Source organism: Macaca thibetana, chromosome 5 (genome assembly GCF_024542745.1).
Source record: "Macaca thibetana thibetana isolate TM-01 chromosome 5, ASM2454274v1, whole genome shotgun sequence".
Lineage (NCBI taxonomy): Eukaryota > Metazoa > Chordata > Mammalia > Primates > Cercopithecidae > Macaca > Macaca thibetana.
In genome coordinates, this window is record NC_065582.1 from 180,918,995 (window position 1) to 180,938,465 (window position 19,471).

Consider the following 19,471-nt stretch of genomic DNA (forward strand, 5'->3'; position numbering starts at 1 on the left):
TGTGGAGGCGTGTGCCTGTAGTCCTAGTTACTTGGGAGGCTGAGTTGGGAGGACTTCTTGAACTCGAAGTTCGAGGTTACAATGTGCTATGATGATTGCACCACCGCAGTCCAGCCTGAGTGACACACAGTAAGCTCGGATTTGAAAACATTAAAAAAGAAAAGAAAATTTATTAATATATTAGATCACAGTAAAATAGGAGAAAAATCATGCAATCATATCCAAACATTCAATATTTCAAGGAGAAAAATCATGCAATCATATCCAAACATACAATATTCATTCTTGCTGTTTAAAAACATTCAATAAGGCTGGGCATGGTGGCTCATGCCAATACTCCCAGCACTTGGGAGGCTGAGGCAGATGGATCATTTGAGGTCAGGAGTTCGAGACCAGCCTGTCCAACACGGCAAAACCCTGTCTCTACTAAAATATACAAAAATTAGCCGAGTGTGGTGGCGTGCACCTGTAATCCCAGTGACGTGGGAGGCTGAGGCAGGAAAATCACCTGAACCCAGGAGGCAGAGGTTGCGGTAAGCCAAGATTGTGCCACTGCACTCTAGCCTGGGCAACAGAGTGAGACTTCGTTAAAAAAAAAAAAAAAAAAAAAAAAAAAAAAAAAAAAAATTTTCAATAAAATAGAACTGGATGCACATGAATGTTCCCCTAGCCTGGTATAATATAGCACTCAAAAGCCAGCATCAGGCCGGGCACAGTGGCCCACACTTGTAATCCCAGCACTTTGGAAGGCTGAGGTGGGTGGATCATTTGAGGCCAGGAGTTTGAGATCAGCCTGGCCAACATAGTGAAACTCTGTCTCTACTAAAAAAAAAAAAAAAAAAAAAAAAAAAAAAAGCCAGGCATGGTGGTGCAGGCCTGTTATCCCAGCTCCTGGAGAGGCTGAGGAACGAAAATCGCTTTTACATGGGAGCCGGAGGTTGCAGTGAGCTGAGATCATGCCACTGCACTCCCACCTGGGTGACAGAGTGAGACTCTGTCCAAAAAAAAAAAAAGAAAACAAAAAGCAAAGCAAAGCAAAGCCAGCATTAGACTTTAGGCAGGGACTTATAGAAGGATTCCAACTGAAACCCATCAACATTACCTGTATTTAAAGTTGCACTTGAGCTGTGCTGTGGAACCAGAGATAAGACTGGAGGCGGGTGGAAGAACAAGGTGGGTTATCGACAGGAATATAAGAAAGGGTGTTGGCTGGGCACAGTGGCTCACGCCTGTAATCCCAACATTTTGGGAGACTGAGGTGAGAAGATTGCTTCAGGCCAGGGGTTCCAGACCAGCCTGAGCAACATAGCAAAACCTTGTCTCTACAAAAATAAAAATAGGCCGGGCATGTAGTGGCTTATACCTCTAATCCCAGCACTTTGAGAGGCCGAGGCGGGTGGATCACCAGAGGTCAGGAGTTTGTGACTCGCCTGGCCAATATGGTGAAACTCTGTTTCTACTAAAAATACAAAAATTAGCTGGGTGTGGTGGCGGGCGCCTGTAATCCCAGCTACTCTAGAGGCTGTGGCAGGAGAATTGCTTGAACCTGGGAGACAGATGTTGCAGTGAGATGAGATCATGCCACTGCACTCCAGCCTGGGCAACAGAGCAACACTCCATCTCAAAAAATAAAAATAAATAAATAAACAGAAACATTAGCCAGCATGATGATGCGTGCTCAGGAGGCTGAGTTGGGAGGAACTCTTGAGCGTAGATGTTCATTAGCTGAGGGCTACTCTGGAATGTGCTACCTCCCTGGTACCCCAGGCCTGCCCTATACGATTGAGCAAGATCCCACAGCTGGAGACGCAGATGTCTGCATAAGAAGCCTACTGGCTACAGAGCAATGTTGAGTGCCCTGAGGCTGCAGGCATGGCGGTGTGTACAGGGAATTCTGAGCTGATACAGAAAGTGTCCTAATCAGGCACAATCAGGGCATTGTGGAGCCCTGAGGAGGGACTGACTCATGCTCTGGCCACTGTGGCATGGCTCCTGGATGTGCCGCGAAGCTTCCTGTCCTGAGGCCTTTGCCTGTGCCGTTTCCTCTGCCTGGAAGGCCCCTTCCCATCCCTTCCTGGCCGGGGCCTTGGCTGGCTGACCCCTGCTTGCCCCTTTGGATGAAGCGCCATTGGAACTTGGTGCTGGACTCCTCCCAGGTACCCGGTTTCCCTCCTGGAGAGGCTCTCTCCACACCCGTTCTGTCTACACCAGCACTGGCTGCCCGGTCGCGCTGGTGTCTGCTCCTTGGATGTCTCCTCCACCAGTCTGTGATCAGTCGTTGAGGTCAGGGATGGTGTCTTATTTATCTGCGTTATTAGCACTCAGCTCAGTAAATATTTGTGGATTAACTGTGTCAACCTTAAATAATGAGATTCAGAAAATATGATCAAGTATAGAGTTTATTTGAGCACAAAGCTTGGGTTTGGCCACCTGGGAAGGCATCCACTCTAGATGAATGCAGTCAATGTTCCCAAAGTGGAGGAGTTAAGATTCCACTTACAGAGACAGAGAAGTTCCAGTAGGGTTACAGCATTTTCCATGCAAGACCAGGTGCATATGCCACAGTGATTTAGTTGGTTACAAGTTGCTACATTCCCAGGAAGATTACTTTATTACTCTGTAAGGAGGGGTAGTGATATGAGGGGGGGTCTTATCTCTGGCGCCATGTGGTCGTAATTATTTACAGAAAAAAAACGGGCAAAAGTTGCAGCTGCATGACTGTGACTCAGGCTGCATAGTCACATCTCTTCAAGGCCTAGGAAAATTTAAGTTCCAACAGCCGTAAATTCAAATTATCTTAAGTTTGAATATTTCGTTTTGCAACCGGATTATTTGGGTATAACAGTTGTGGGAGGGGCAGTTGTGTCTCAGCTGGGTATTGAAGGATGAACAGGAATTTGCCAGAGGGGGCATTCCAGGCAGAAGGAAGAGCCTTTGCAAAGGACACAGCGTTTGAAAAGCAGGTGGGACGGTGCTGCTCAGCAAGGAAGGGTGCAAGAGGGAAGGGCCAGGAAGAGGTTGGAGAGGGAGGCAGTGGCCAGATGATGGCCAGTGAAGGAGCCGGGGCCTCAGCAAGGAAGAAATTCATGAAGTGCCCCCAATACCGCCAATCAAGTCAGCAATACACATTGCTGTGGGCTGCTGAGCAGACGATGGACTGGAGGGTGAAGGAAACCAAGATATTTCACTGCAAAATATACATCTTTTACACATTTCAAGATTGCTATTTGCAAGGGATGGAGCTGTAAGAATAGCCGGAAAACTTTTTTTCTTTTTTTTTTTTTTGAGACTGAGTCTCGCTCTGTGGCCCAGGCTGGAGTGAGGTGGCGCAATCTCGGCTCACTGCAAGCTCCGCCTCTCGGGTTCACACCATTCTCCTGCCTCAGTCTCCCGAGTAGCTGGGACTACAGGCACCCGCCACCATGCTAATTTTTTGTAATTTTTAGTAAAGACAGAGTTTCACCATGTTGGCCAGGATAGTCTCAATCTCCTGACCTTGTGATCCTCCTGCCTCGGCCTCCTTGCAAAGTGCTGGGATTACAGGCGTGAGCCACCGCGCCCAGCCACGGAAAATGTTTTTTAGACAGAGCGTTGCTCTGTTGCCCAGAGCTGGAGTGCAATGGCATGATCTCGGCTCACCACAACCTCAGCCTCCCGGGTTCAAGTGATTCTCCTGTCTCAGCCTCCCAAGTAGCTGGGATTACAGGTGCCTGCCACCACACCTAGCTAATTTTTGTATTTTTAGTAGAGACAGGATTTCACCGTATTGGCCAGGGTGGTCTTGAACTTCTGACCTCGTGATCTGCCCGCCTCGGCCTCCCAAAGTGCTGGGATTACAGGCGTGAGCCACTGTGCCCAGCCAGAAAACGGTCTTTTGTTGGGGAGATTTGCATCTGTAGGGAAACCTGCATTGACGCAGCCCAGCTTTCTCTGAGGCCTTCCTTGGTCCGCATCTAGGAAAGGTTAACTAAGTTGGACGCCTTTAGAGGCCTGAAAGAAACATTTCCCATCTATTCTCTCTGAGGGCTGCTACCTGTGAGGTTTCCTCCTCTGCCCTTCCATAACCTGTTTTGCTGAGATCCGAGCCCTTATTTTTTCTGTAACTTTAAGATGGTATAAAAACATCAACTGTCTTTCCTTTCTTTGAGAGCTTATATTTTGTTCCACAAGATAATGTTTGCCTCTCAGACCCATTCAAATTCCAAAGAGAACCCTTTACAAGTGAATGTCTTTTATTTTAGTTGTTTTAACAGGTGGGGATATTCAGCACTATACAAATAGGAGAATCATTTACAAGTTGATTTTATTCTCCCTGATGTTCAAGTCCTGCTCCTCTAAAAATTCCCTACAGGCCAGGCACGGTGACTCCTGTAATCCCAGCACTTTGGGAGGCCGAGGGTGGGTGGATCACCTGAGGTCAGGAATTTGAGACCAGCCCAGACAACATGGTGAAACCCGGTCTCTACTAAAAATACAAAAATTAGCCGGGCATGGTGGCGGGCGCTTGTAATCCCATCTACTCAGGAGGCTGAGGCAGGAGAATCACTTGAACCCAGAAAGTAGAGGTTGCAGTGAGCTGAGATTGCGCCATGCACTCCAGCCTGGGCAACAGAGTGAGATTCCGTCTCAAAAAATTCCATCTCAAAAAAAACAACAACAAAAAAATTCCCTACATTCTTTATCTCCACCCTCCCCTATGAAAAAGGGTAGAAAAGCTTCTGCACCCCACTGGGGGATTAAGGTGCTCACTCTGTTGCTCCCCACAGCCGCCCCATGCATGTGAATAAACATGGATGCCTTTTCCCCTATCAGTCTGCCTTTGTCCATTGATTTTCAGTGAGACTTCTGTGGGTGAGCAGTCCCCATGGCCCCTGTAAAGGAGTGGCACGGTATCTAAGTGTTACAGCTGAGAGAGACTCAGGGTGTTAGAGGAAGGGGAAGCTGGTAGCAGGCAGGGCTTGCTAATGGAGCTCTCAGAATCGATGCCTGGCTGAGGAATGAGCCTCACAATTGGGACATGAGAAAAGAAAGCTCTTCTATTTATGAAACCTAGTTCAGCAATAGGCCGGGCAGCCTCTGGTGGTCCCCAGGGAAGCACTGATTTCCTCTCCCATTTAATTGCTCAGAAGTGCTTTTATGCTTAGGGACTTGCTCCTCTCAGCTCTGTGGTACAGAGACTGCGGAATCCCGGACTTCTCCACAGAGCACCCGCCCTAACCCCAGCCAGTCTGCTCGAATGGGTGGGCTACTCCCCCAACACCAGCCTTCATCCCCTCCGCAAGGTGGGGTTGGGAGGAGGGCAATGGGGACCAGATTCTGGAATGATGCAGCTTTCACTTGTGTAAGTTGCATTAGCTTAAGTAATAAACGGGTCTCTGGCCGGGCGCGGTGGCTCACGCCTGCAATCCCAGAACTTTGGGAGGCCGAGGGCGGGCCCATCACGAGGTCAGGAGATTGAGACCATGCTGGCCAACATGGTGAAACCGTGTCTCTACTAAAAATACAAAAATTAGCTGGGCGTGGTGGTGGGTGCCTATAATCCCAGCTACTCAGGAGGCTGAGGCAGGAGAATCGCTTGAACCAGGGAGTCAGAGGTTGCAGTGAGCCGAGGTTGTGCCACGGCACTCCAGCCTGGTGACAGAGCGAGACTTCATCTCTACACAAATAAATAAATAAATAAATAAATAATAAAAATAAATGGGTCTTGTCTCCAGGCAATGGGGCAGCCTGGGAACCCAGAAAGGGGAGTGAGGTGGATCACAGCAAGGAGAGGTCAAAACAACAGAGTGGGGGAGGGCCCTCCACAGGCACAGAATGAAGGCAGCTTAGGGATGGCTGCTTTGGAAGGGACAAGGGAAGGGACCTAGCTGGGGTTTGGGGCCAGAAGGAAGTGTACCTGATAAAGGCATGGCCACAAGCAATGGAGCACGTGCAGTGTTCCCAGGGGGACGGAGACCATGTGGGGAGCCTCGAGAACCAAGGGTGACAGGAAGCAGCCTCCCCGACAGGGAACACTGGGCTCCACTGTCCAGCACACAATCAGCTGTTACCCTCACTAGCATGGTGGCCAGGACCCACCTGTCCACAAAGCTGGAGCCCAGGGGTCCAGCGTCAGCCCTGGTAACCTACTGAGGGAGGGGGGTATCTGGAAGGAAGCGGCCTTGCAGGACCACCCCTGGTCCCCGTCCAATGTGCCACCTGCTCCTCCCAGGCACGTGAGGGGCTTCTCTGATTGGTAAGATACCTGGCTGCCAGTGGCCCGCTGTAAGGGTGACCTGCACGCCAAGCTCTGCTCCTGGCCCCTGGGCAGGCTTGCTCAGAAACACACCTAGGCAAGATGATGCATCTTGTCACAAGCCAGAGTGTGGGGTGTGGAGTGGCGTGAATGACTGGATCTCCCACCCAGTCATTGACACCTGGGTAATCCTGAGCAAGTTACATTGCCTCGCTCTGTGCCTCAGTTTCCTCATTCATAAAGTGGGGACTCAGGAAGGGTCAGCCTCCTAGGATTCTCTGAGGACTCCGTGGGGATAAGAGCGACTTCATTTTAAATCCTAATCCAGCACGTGACTCCTGACTAACCTGAGCCCGGGAATGCCTCCAAGATGTCGAGTTGATGTATTGCTCTTTATGTAGAAACACCTCTTCACTAGCCTTTCCTCCAAAACAACCCTTGGTGTTGCACACATGATAGGCTGTGACGCCCGCAGCCACCTACACATTCCTTCCAGAGCACGTACACTTTTTCCCCAATCTGTGGGTCTGCGCGGTTGTGGTGCAGAGATCCACTGTGGCTGCCCGAGACCACATTTCTGTTTGTTAAGTTCCCCCTCATAAATCACCCTTTACTGATAAACTGGGTTCGTCTGCCTCTTTCTTTGGTTTCTTGGCTCCGTCTGCCTTTGGGGGCCAATTTGCATATACGGCCTTTTCAGGAAACAGACCCCACGTGGTCAGAGAGGAAGAAATGCATGCTGTGATGATTCTCTTCTTCACCTCCCAGGGGGGTTCCCTGGTCAGGCCCCAGGCCTGGGCTGGAGGTGGGCCTGGAGACCCATGCCCCTGGGCTTACAAGCGGATTTGGTACCATGCAGCTGCCTCTTCTTCACCCTGCACAGCCAGCTATGACCCTGGAGGGACCTAGGTCCAAGTTTGGGGCAAGGATGGGGGTGGGCCACAGTGGAAGACTTTTCTCATCTAAAATACACTGAGCAGGTGCTGGGCGTGGTGGCTCAGGCTTGTAATCCTAGCACCTTGGGAGGCTGAGGCAGGAGGATCACTTGAGGCGAGGGGTTCCAGACCAGCCTGGCCAACAACACAGTGAAACCCCATCTCCTCTAAAAATAGAAAAAATACCTGGGTGTAGTGGCGGCATGCCTGTAATCCCAGCTACTCAGGAGGCTAAGGCACGAGAATCACTTGAACCTGTGGGGAGGAGGTTGCTGTGAGCTGAGATCATGCCACTGCACTCCAGCCTGGGCAACAGAGTGAGACTCTGTCTCAAAATAAATAAATAAATAAATAAATAAATAAATAAATGAAAAATAAAATAAAATACACTGAGCAGTATCTTCCAACTCAGTCATTCCAGAAACTCTCCATTTCAGGACCCGAGGACTGGTGCATTAGGGAAACTGATCCTTTCCCTGGGCCACGATCCATCTCCTCATGCTGGTTCTCAACTCAGAACCCAGATGGTGCCAGGTGTGGTGGCTCACACCTGTAATCCCAGCACTTTGGGAAGCTGAGGCGGGTGAATCACCTGAGGTCAGGAGTTTGAGACCAGCCTGGCCAACATGGTGAAACCCCGTCTCTACTAAAAATACAAAAAATTAGCTGGGCATGGTGGCTCAAGACTGTAGTTCCAGCTACTTGGGAGGCTCAGGCAAGAGAATCACTTGAGCTCGGGAGGTGGAGGTTGCAGTGAGCCAAGATCTCACCATTGCACTCCAGCCTGGGTGACAAGAGTGAAACTCTGTCTCAGGAAAAAAAAAAAAAAAAAAAAAAAAAAAAAAAAAAGCTGGGCGTGGTGGCTCAAGCGTGTAATCCCCGCACTTTGAGAGGCCGAGGCCGGCAGATCACAAGGTCAGGAGATTGAGACCATCCTGGCTAACAGGGTGAAACCCCGTCTCTACTAAAAATACAAAAAATTAGTCGGGTGTGGTGGTGGGCACCTGTAGTCCCAGCTACTTGGGAGGTTGAGGCTAGAGAATGGCATGAACCTGGGAGGTGGAGCTCGTAGTGAGTCGAGATCACGCCACTGCACTCCAGCCTGGGTGACAGAGTGAGACTCCACCTCAAAAAAAAAAAAAAAAAAAAAGAACCCAGAGGGGAGGCAGGGTGGGCTTAAGTGCAGCCCAAGTGGTCGGCAAAGTCCACCAGACTCTGCCAGCCCCAGTGCCCTCTGGGCTCCCCCTCTTCCTCCTCTCCTGGCCAGCATCTCTCTACCCTTCTCTTTACCCATGGCCTCTGCTGGCTCAGGCTTCTGGTTGAGTGTTCCCTGCTTTGCCCACCCCCCATCAACTCCCTATTTCATGACCTCCCTGGGAGAGCTCTGGATTGAGTAGATCAATGTCCAAGTAGAGCAAAGTCTTTCCATGGGGCACAGCGTTGCCCTGGGCCACTAGAGATTCACTCTGCCGATGGCTCAGGGGCCATCCTTGGTCTGATCACCTGTGCTGGGGACAGCAGGTCACACAGGAGAACATGGTGCTCTGTGGGTGAAAGCCCTCTGGGGGGGGGTCACTGCACATGGCAGAGACTCGGTGGGTATGGGGGCCAGCATGCAGATCTGTGTGGATGAATGAGTGAATGGCTCACCCAGAGAGGATGGTGGCCAGGGCAGGGGAGGGCTCCAAGTGAGTTCCCACCAAGAGCCACCGAAGGCACTGGGGCTTGGACTTGGGGAAGAGAAGACACCCGTGTAGCCTGGGCTGTAGTTGGTAAGGCTTGCTCCCGGTTCTCATCCTCCCTCTTCTCAGACAGACAGCCTGTGCTCCCTAGACCCTTTTGCAGCTGGGCAGGGACATGTGACTAGTTTCAACCACTAGAGGTGACAAGTGTCACTTTTCAGCCGAACACTAAGACCTGTGTGAGATTGTCACGTTCTCTCGCATGGCTGCAGTGAATTCTGAAGCTTTTGGTTCCGATTTAAGTAGCTTGGAATGCACACAGCTGCCCTGGGGAGAAGGGCTGAGGACGGAGGCCCTGCAGGCGCCGATGTCTGATGTCTCCCTGCCTATCTCTCCTGGGAGTTCCTCACACAGGCCCAGGGTGGTGCTGAATTGGGAAGGTTGGTGCCACTGGCAGACACGAAGACTGGCATGGAAGACTGAGCCAAACTGGCTTAGAACCTGGGGCTCTGAGGTTCAGATGGCAGACGTCATGAGTCTGGAGGGCAAGAACTGTGCCAAGCAAACCCCTGCACCCAGGGCAGTGCCAGGCACAGATGTATGCTCAGCAAGTGCATTCTCAATGGATCCTATAGACCAGGCACCAATGAACACTCGTTGCGAGACAGGAGTGACAGATCCCAGGGCCTGTGGACATGCACGTCTAAGCTTAGGGCAGCAGCAGTTTCTAATCCTCAGGGCACTGCACTGTCTAGCACGCAGCCAGTAGCCACATGTGGCTCCTGAACTCTAAAAGAGTTACATTGAAATCTCAGTTCCACTCACATTGGCTGCATTTCAAGTGCTGGTGGCTGGCGTGTTGGACAATGCGGATGTAGAATGTCATTGTCATCACGGGCAGTGGGATTGGACAGCGCTGTTCTAGAAGCACGAGTGCCATGAGACTCTTTGGGGAAAGCATAGAAACCAGATGGGCTCCAGCCTTGCTAGGAAATACTCCAAAGACATTCCCAGTTCATAGAGCACGGTTACAAAGTCGTCAGCCCTCTCGGGCTTAGGGTTTGATGGACGGAAATGGTCAATAAAGCGAGAAAGAAGAAACTGTGGGCCGGGCGCGGTGGCTCACATCTGTAATCCCAGCACTTTGGGAGGCCGAGGAGGGCGGATCACGAGGTCAGGAGATCAAGACCATCCTGGCTAACACGGTGAAACCCCGTCTCTACTAAAAAATACAAAAAATTAGCCAGGTGTGGTGAGGCACGCCTGTAATCCCAGCTACTCGGGAGGCTGAGGCAGGAGAATCGTTTGAACCCGGGAGGTGGAGGTTGCAGTGAGCTGAGATCGCGCCATTGCACTCAAGCCTGGGTGACAGAGTGAGACTCGGTCTCAAATAAATACATACACAAATAAAATAAGATAAAATAGAAGAAACTGCTGACACACAGAGGGCATGAGGAGGTACCATGAGGAACGTCGGGATAGGTGGTAATTTGGAAAGTCAGCGGAGGGCCCTGTCTGAGAGGGGAGCTTCTGAGTTGAATTGAGAAGGAAGGGAGGGACCCTGTGTTGAGAAGCAGCAGAGCTCCCCCAGGAGGGAGATCGTGGGTGAAAACCGGCAGGCTTGGTGTCTGAAGAACTCAGAGAGAGCCACAGTTTGGGACTGTGACCATGGGGACAAACTCAGGGGCAGGGGGGTGGACGGGAATGGCAAGTGGGGTCACATAAGGCCTGGCTCTTGAAGCCACAGAAGAAGGCCGCTGGGAGCTTGGTGTGATCTGACTGATGTTTTCAAAGCATCACTCTGGCGTTGGGTGGACACAGTTTGCTCAGGGGCAAGTGTGGGAGCGGACGGCAGAGGAAGGCTGTGCAGTAGCAGGGGAGGGGCCTGAGAGTGGCCAGGGTGCCTGCATGTCCTGGCTGCCAGGGCCAGACCAGGCTTATTCCTGTGTCTAGTGTCATGGGTCAGAGTGCCACCTCCTGTTCTCAGCATGCCCCACTGGGGACGTCTGTGCAGGTGGAGAGCTGTAGGCCGATGCTTGGGAGGTGGCACTTACTAGGGCTTGTGGACAGTTGTCCTTGGGCCCGGGGTAAGAAACTGAGGACAATGCTGATTTCTGAGTGTGTAACTGGGTAGACGGTGGTGGCAGGTTGTGTGTATGGACAAGCTTTTTTGGGGAAGACTGAAAGAAAGAATCATGAATGTTATGGGAATAAGATTAGAGATGATGAGATGTTTAATCCCATGTGGGAGCCCTGCCTCCAGTCTCTTTCCTTCCACCCTTTTCCTTGGCCCTGTGTTCAGCCATAACCAGCCACCGAAATTTCCAGAACTTGGGAGGCTGTGTCCAGCCTCAGCGCCTCTGCTACTGCTGTTCCAGCTGCCCAGAATGCCTTTCCCTTATTGGGGAGTGTTTATTCCCTTATCTCCCATTTGCCAAGACTTAGTTTGGGCAGCATCTTGTCTAGAAAGCTTCCCCTGACCTGGTGGTGTATTTGGGACCTCCCTGGGGCCAGCTCCACAGAGCATCGATCAGCCTTGCTGTCCTTGTCTCCCCAATCTCCCGGGCAGGTGTGTATCAAGTTTCCCTCATCACTGCCATCAGCAGAGGGCCTGGCCCTGGTGAGGGCCCAGGAATGCATCTGTGCAAGCTGCCTCTGGGGAATATCCAATGGGAACACTTGGCCCCTTCCCAAGGCCTCGCTTGCCCCGTGAACACACCCAGCACTATGCCTGGAATGGGTGCCCTCCCCAAGCACTATTTGCAGAAGGGGCCTTGCCTTTCAAATCACACAAGTTCATAACAAGTGGTCTTGTACTGCCGCAAGTTATAATGCATCATCTTTTATTTTCCAGGCTTCCTGGGATCAGACATGACATTGCACTAATGAGAAATGGGGGTTTCCAGTTGCTCAGGCTCAGATTGCTCAATGGCAGGAAGCATATTAGGTGCTAAAAACTCCCCGTCCCTAGCCGAGCCGGGCGGGTAAGAAGCCGAGTGCGAAACGGGACTTGGCGTGTCATGGGCGCTAAGGAAGCGGAGTAAGGCCAACTCACAGGCAGGAACATCGGGACACACACAAAGAGGCAACACCCACTGCGGACAGGGAAACAGACTTTGGTGTTTCATCCACCTCTCAGCGCGCTTATCCGCATCCTGTGACGGTCGGCGCTGCACCCTAACGCACTCCTAATGACAGACACCAACGCCTTCGCTTGGGGAGCCCGGCCAGCCTCCTGCTCCAGGATGCCCTGCTGGCTTCGAAGACGAGAAGAGCCATATCTCCATCCCATCTCCATCCTTCTCTCCCCAACAGCGTGTGGTTGTCTGTTTCAGGGAGCACATCACTCCTGGGGCGGGTGGGGTTTCTGTTTCAGGCTAAGACACCGCCAGCCGCAGCACAAGGATGGTGCACCAAGAGCTGCGTCAGGTATCAGGCCGGGTACATGGAAACCCTTGATTCTGAGGCTTTGGCCGTCAGAGGAGGATGTTTTCTCTCCAAGATTTGGAAAAATAACCGCAAGGAGAACAGTGGTGGCTCTACTTCACGTGTATTTACAAAGCGTTATTTAGAGGGGTCTGTCTTTAAGGTTACCTGTGTGACAAGAAAAAGAAAAAAGAAAGAAAAAAAGAAACCAGACAGGGAGCTCCATGTATGAGACCACACCAAGAACTGACTGAAACCACACAGATCCGAGCGGTGGAGGATAAGGCTGGAGGCCGCTCCCCTGCGGAGGGACTGTAAAATTAAACTCTATATATGTCATCTCGCGTGTAAGTAGGCTATACTTTTTAATAAAATAAAAACTTCTGTGTTACTTTAAAGATATTGTGTAGGCATCTAGGGGGTGATCTGGAAGAGGAACGCAGCACATGGAGGGGCGCTGGCGGAAGGTGCCCTGTCTTGTCCCTTGTTGGCATTTGTCCCTAAAGAGACCCATCACAGACGCCTGCAAAAATCACACACCCCACTCTTGGCACTGTCCCGGACGCTCCCTGCCCTGTCTGCGAGTCTGCCCGTGAGGCCAGGCCGCCCAGGCTCCGAAGGGCCGTGTGCCCACCCCCAACAATGGTGTCAGCACCTGTCATCAACAAGTCTCACAGCTCACGTCCCAGCCACCTCCGTCTCCCACATGCCTAGCACCAGGGCCAGGGCACCTCGAGGATGCTGGGAAGGTGGACTGGGCTGCAGCCACCTGTGTGCTCCGTCTAATGCCCGACACAGCCACTCTGCAGCCTCTCCCTGACACCAAGCCACAGCGGGGAAGGGTGGTGTGAAGCTAGCCGTCTCGGCCCTAAACTACGGGCAGGAGCATCGCCGGCAGGCACAGGGGCTGCACCTGCTGGGGGACCCCCTCCCGCCCACCCCATCGACACAGAGAAGCCAGAGCAAGGTATGTGGGAGGGGTGTGCGTGGTGCTCGCCAGGGACCCCTCGCCTCGGCGCCCGGCACACACCGGTGGGGCAGGCTGGCAGCTGTCAGAACAAAAGGGCTTTCTTCTTAAGGTCATTCCTCTTCCAGAGGGCCAGGCGGTCAAACTCCTCGATGCTCATCCCAAACACTTCCTGGAACTCCTCGGGCGACAAGTGTCTCTTCAAACAAAAAGGCAAAACAGAAGGGACCAGTTAGCACGCAGCAAGGGACACCGTTGGGCCGTGTGCTGCCGCCAAGCAATGCAGGGGCAGGACTGCATTGAGGACGGGGTGGCCCTCAGTGTGCGTGGCCTCCTGGCAGTTCCTGGCACCCTCTCTGCAGTGAAAGAACTGAGCTCAGGGACGGTGACCCTGTCAGGGACACAAAGGGAACACACAGCGCCCAGTGGTGGAGCTGGAGCCAGAACTTTCCGCTCTTGACCCCTACAAAGGCATCTGCTGCTGCATGGCCCAGAGCAGGACCCCTACCTGCCCGCGGATGTCTGAGCTTTTATAGATTTCCTTTGGCGGTCATATTCGTTACTTCAGTGAGCGGTCACAGCTGCCATCTGAGAGCAGGAGGTGGAGGGTTTAACTCCCCAGACTTCATAGCCCAGGAGGCTGGGGTGTGGACAGTGAGCAACGACGCCAGGCAAGGCCCAGGCCCGGGTGCAAACCCTCCCTCCACCGGAAGGCCCTGGTGTGTGAGTGTGGGAGAGTTGTTAGGCCTCTCTGAGCCCAGCTTCTTGTCTGGAGTCACCGTGGAGAGGCACACAGCTTGGTGGTCAGGGCATGGATGCCAGTGCTTCTGGGATGCCATAGGAGTGAGTTAGCCCCTGGAGCCCTAGTCTGCTCATCTGCGTAATAAGGTCCCCCAGAGCCCACACCCTGAGCTGTGGGGAGGAAGGCGTGGACATAGGTCAGCACTGGCTGTGGACTGTACCTGTGGGTGCTGGCCGCGTGTGTTAGTATGACCTCAGCCACCGCAAGCTCTGTGGAGCTCCTCGCCAAGCAGCCACCTGCCTTCTAGCTCTGCCTTGCAGGACCTGCAACCCCTACTCTCTTGCCTGTCTTCCTCAGCAGACTGAGAAACCCCACATCCCTCAGAGCTGGCTCACGCGTCCCCTCCCAGGAGTAGCCTTTCCAGGGAGCCTGGGGCTTTCCATCCACAGGGATGCTTCCCTTGCCTCGCCTGGGCGGGGCTGAGAGAGGAACTGGAAGGAGGTTGAAGGCTAGTGGCAGGAAGAGGCCAGGCTCTGCCCGGAATCCCTGTCTGCTGCCCTCTGAAAAGTATGGCTTCAGTGCAGCTATGTGGGAGCAGTCTTCCACAGTTCTGCGACACGTTCCACACAGTTATCATATGCCCCAGCCATCCACTCTTGGACGGACACCCGGAGGAATGGAAAACAGGGACTCAGACAGATGATGGTCATCCACGTTCCTAGCAGCATTACTCAAAATCACTGCAATGTGGAAACAGGCCAGGTGTCCATCAATGGACGAATAGATACACAGAATGTGGCATGTCCATGTGACGGAATACCCTTCAGCCTTAAAAGGCCGTGAAGTTCCAACACATGCCACAGCATGGACAAGCCCCAAACATGCTTGCTGGCTCCGTGAAGGAAGCCAGACACCAAAGACCACATAATGTATGATTCTACTTCTTTGAAATGTCCAGAACAGGCAAGTCTATAGAGATAGAGCATGGATTCACAGTGGCCAGGGACTGGGGGAGAGAGGAATGGGGAGGGACTGTTTAATGGGTATGGGGTTTCCTCTTGTGGTGAAGAAAACGTTCCGGAGCTGGAATGTTCTGGAGCTGGAATGTTCCGGAGCTGGAGAGTAGGGCTGGTGGCACAATGTTGTGAATGCAGTGAACAGTACTGAATGGCACACTTTAAAATGGTTAAAATGGGCCGGGGGTGGTGGCTCATGCCTGTAATCCCAGTGCATTGGGAGGCTGAGGTGGGTGGATCACCTTAGGTCAGGAGTTCAAGACCGGCCTGGCCAATATGGCAAAACCCCATCTCTACTAAAAATACAAAAATTAGCCTGGCATGGTGGTGCATGCCTGTAATCCCAGCTACTCGGGAGGCTGAGGCGGGAGAATCGCTTGAACCCAGGAGGTAGAGGTTGCAGTGAGCTGAGATCACACCACTGCACTCCAGCTTGGGTGACAGAGTAAGACTCCATCTCCAAAAAATAAATAAAATAAAATAAAATAAAATAAAATAGTTAAAATGGTCAATTTGGATGGGCACGGTGGCTCACACCTGTAATCCCAGCACTTTGGGAGGCCAAGGCGGGCAGATCACTTGAGCTTAGGAGTTTGAGATCAGCCTGGGTAACATGGCGAGACCCCATCTCTACAAAAATTACAGAAATTAGCCGGGTGTGCTGGCATGTACCTAGAGTCCCAGCCACTGAGGAGGCTGAGGTGGGAGGATCTCTTGAGCCCAGGGGGTCAAGGCTGCAGTGAGCTGTGATCACACCACTGTACTTCAAACCTGGGTGACATAGTGAGACCCTGTCTCAAAACACAACCAACCAAAAAACTCAAGTGCTGTATTAGAATCACTGTGATTAGCAAAAGAGAAAATGGAAGTGGAGACATCTGGTCAACTATGAAAAGTGTAAACCATTGCCATTCACGCATTTCACAAAAGTCACCCAATCTGTGAGGTATGCACTGGATTTTGGAGCCCCAGTAGTTGGGGTGATCTGGAGGAGGGACTCAGGAAATCCCCCAGAATGTCATGTTTTAGTTGAATCTGTGCCCAGAGTGAGTCTCTCTCTCTCTCTCTCTCTGTCTCTATCTCACACACACACACACACACACACACACACACACACACACACACACACACACACACAGAGTATATCCAGCAAGTCCGCCAAGAAGAGGCCCTCGGCCGCCTGCTGCTATCTCGAGTTTGCGAAGAGGAAAAGAATCCTGGTGTTTGCCAGAAATGAACCACTTGCATGGTGCTGAGATCGGGGTTTCTTGGTGCTGAGAAATCCATCAGCCAGTCCACAGAAACTTAGAATTGTCATTTCAGACCGTGTCTCTTAAGACATTTAAGACACTCAATGTGTCATTTAAGATAGCAGCCCTGCACTTACAGGAACCAAATCACCATCTTCTGAATTACGGTGGAACAATCAAGACAAATGAGATCAAAGGAACGAAAAAGGAAAATCATTTCTAGCTTTATCCAAGACCTGGTGATACCAGACCTTGTTCCAGACATGGAAAGCCAGAGACATAAGGCCCCCGGCAGGGGTAGGCTGGGGTGGTGAACTGACACATAAGTAAATATGTGAACGACCGGAGGCTGACATCGAAGGGCAGGAGAGTTCAGTGCTGGCGCCTGGGGCAGGCCTCCCTGTGGCCACGTTCCTGCTTCCTGCTGGGGGAGGCTAGAGGAGGGGCACCAAGGTGCTGGCGGCAGAGAGAAGATGTCAGGGGGGTGGTGTGGCAGGATAGCTGGGCAGTGCCCCCTGCCATCTGCAATTTCGTATTTAAAGGGAGGAAGACTGGTGAGTGAACGGTCTCTTGGGTTTAGCTGGGGTCAGGTCTTTGCTGGAGGAGGGAGAAATGGAGAGGGAGCAGACGGTGGGCAGTCATGCCCCGCATGCTGGGGAAGGAGAGAAGGGCAGGTGTGAGGATGACACCATGGGCTCCAGGCTGTGGGAGCCTCTGGGGAGGGCGATTCGAGGAAGAGTTGGAGCTGGCAGGCAAGCAGGAAGGCTGGCAGGGTGTTGGGAGGTGGGTGTGGGAAGCAGAGGTACCCTTGGGGATGACTGTGAGGGGCGGTGGAGGGGTGGTGTGGCTGAGGTGTTGGAGGGAGCACCTGGGCGGCTTCTGAAGTTGCTGTGAATGGTTACCTTCTCTGGGAGTGCGGCACTGGGACTGGGACACTGCATCACCAGAGGTCCCGGGGAGCAGCCTGGTTTGGCAGACCATAGCAACAGGGAGGGGCCAGGGGTGTCCTGAGCACGTGGGCTGGGCTGGGTCACTCGTTTGTGGCCTACAGGGCCCAGGACTTGGGGTCAGGGGTCTAGGGGGCTGGCAGGGATCACCTCTCCCCAGGCTCCAGTCCTGTTTGCTGTCTGCAGCGTGAGAACAGAACTTGGTTGCCTGGGTATCTGGAAGGCTGGGTGAGGGCCACATAAGGGGCTGTCCCCAGCGGGGGGTCTGTTCATCACTCTGGGCTCCAGCTATGGGATTCTGAGTGTCACACCTCACCTGGCTGAGTCTCCACTGCCTCGTGGGTGAGAAGGGCTCAAAGGTCCCCACCCCGTGGCCAGCTGCAGAACTGGCATTCAATCTCACTCGGCCAGCGGCAGGGAGGCTTTCTCCATGGGTCTGCCAGGGCGGGCAGGATGGGTGAGGCCCAGTTGACCCCAGAGGCCTGGCCAGCTTTCTGGCCTCGAGCCAGCTCCTCTGGCCCCAGGTTCCTGAAGGCCCTGCAGGAGTGCACCTCACCCCCAGGGCCTGCGCAGGCCAGGCACAGCTGGAAGGAAGCAAGCCTGGGGTGGGTGTCTCTGCAGAGGGTGGGGCGGCCTCACTGCTGAGGTGCGCTGGTTTCCCCAGGGAACATCCTGCAGGGAGGCGTTTTTGCAGCCTGGCAGGGGGACCGCCTCAGGAAGCCCAGGCTCAGAGAGGTTGTGTGACTTGCCCAAGGTCACATAGCCAAGAAGTGGCAGAGCCAGACTTGGGAGCCAGGCTAGGTGGCTTGACCTTTCCTCCACCTTACTTCCTGCCTCCCACCTGGACCTCCAGGGCCATCTCAGGTTTGCTGTGAAGCCTCAAGGACCTGTGCCACCTCCACTCCAGCAGGCACAGGTTGTCCCGGCCAACTCCCCCACCAATGTCCAGCCCTAAGTCCCCTCAGGGTACTCCCAGCTCCCCTGACCCCACCCATCTGAGGCCCCTGGGAGGAGCCTCTCTGACACCTCCTTCCTCCACACAGCCCACCAGTCACAGCCACCCCCCGCACCAGCACAGGGCTGGCTGACCGGCACCTCCTTCCTCCACACAGCCCACCAGTCACAGCCACCCCCCGCACCAGCACAGGGCTGGCTGACCGGCACCTCCTTCCTCCACACAGCCCACCAGTCACAGCCACTCCCCGCACCAGCACAGGGCTGGCTGACCGGCTGGGCCTCAGGTCCTAGCCTTGCTCAGCCTGGGCCCCCAGGGCCAGCAAGGGGCCACATTTCTCCCAAGGCCTGGGCTCCGTGGTGCATCCCACTAGCTCATGCTGCCTTGGCCTGCACAAGGAAGCCCTGCATACAGGGGTGAGTCTCACTCAAGCCGGGCCCAGGCCCCAAAGTTCCAGCCCTCCCAGCAGGAGGTCCCTGCAGGACCTACAGTGACATCACTGTCATAATGATGGTGGCCACTGTCCCTCCAGGCGAGCTCTCCCTCCACACCCCGGGACCTCTCCCACAGCCTATGGGGCAGAGAGGGGACAGTGGCTTAGCGGGGCAATGCCATGGCTATCAGGTGGCCCCAGGACCCTGCCCCTCCACAGCCTTGCACACCCTCCTCCGCTCCTCTGCTCCACGGTGTGCTGTGGAACCCCAGGGGAAGCACCACGCAGTGCTCCCTCTCCCATTCACTGGCCATTCTTCCTCATCCTACTGGTCCTGACTCAAGTGTCCCCTCCTCCTGGAGGCCCTCCTGGATTGTGCTCACCAAGCAGGCCCTGGGGCCATGCTGTGTCCCTCAAGGCTGAGTCAGTGCTGACCTTCTCTGGCTCTCAGCACCATGGGGGTGAGCACAGGCCTGTCTGCTCACAGCACTGTCCCATCCTCACTGAGGGACAAGATGTCCTGTCTGCATCTGTGAATCTAAATCTGGGCTCCCCTCTGCAGCGCTGCCTCCCAACACCTCCAGCTTCCACTGCCTGTCCTGCTCTCTGCTGTGGCGCCACGGAGCTCCCCCACCACTGTCCTGGCCTACGAGGCCCCTGCATTTGGCGTCTGCCGGCCACTCTCCTGACTCCTGACACTTTCTCCCAGCCACACAATTCTGCTTGTGTTTCTCTTCCTTGTCTTGGCCAGGGAGGCCCTAAGGTCCGGGATTCTGGTGCAAACCTATCTCTCAGACACACACATGTGGCTCCAAACCTCCTATTGTCACCCTCAGTCTACCAGGACACACCCTCCCCTCAGACCAGTTGGATGAGTTTAAAC

General features: G+C 53.6%; 2 protein-coding genes across 2 annotated transcripts in view; both read right to left on the reverse strand.

The window, feature by feature from the left end:
- GRPEL1 (GrpE like 1, mitochondrial) overlaps positions 1-19,471 on the reverse strand; it is a 972,139-nt gene that overhangs the window by 914,745 nt on the left and 37,923 nt on the right. The window lies entirely within an intron of this gene.
- Positions 11,679-19,471, reverse strand: part of ABLIM2 (actin binding LIM protein family member 2) — a 199,445-nt gene continuing 191,652 nt past the window's right edge. The window contains exon 21 of the mRNA XM_050792242.1: positions 11,679-13,444. Coding sequence (XP_050648199.1) covers positions 13,331-13,444 — 114 coding nt within the window. The 3' untranslated portion in view covers positions 11,679-13,330. The remainder of the gene's footprint in view (positions 13,445-19,471) is intronic.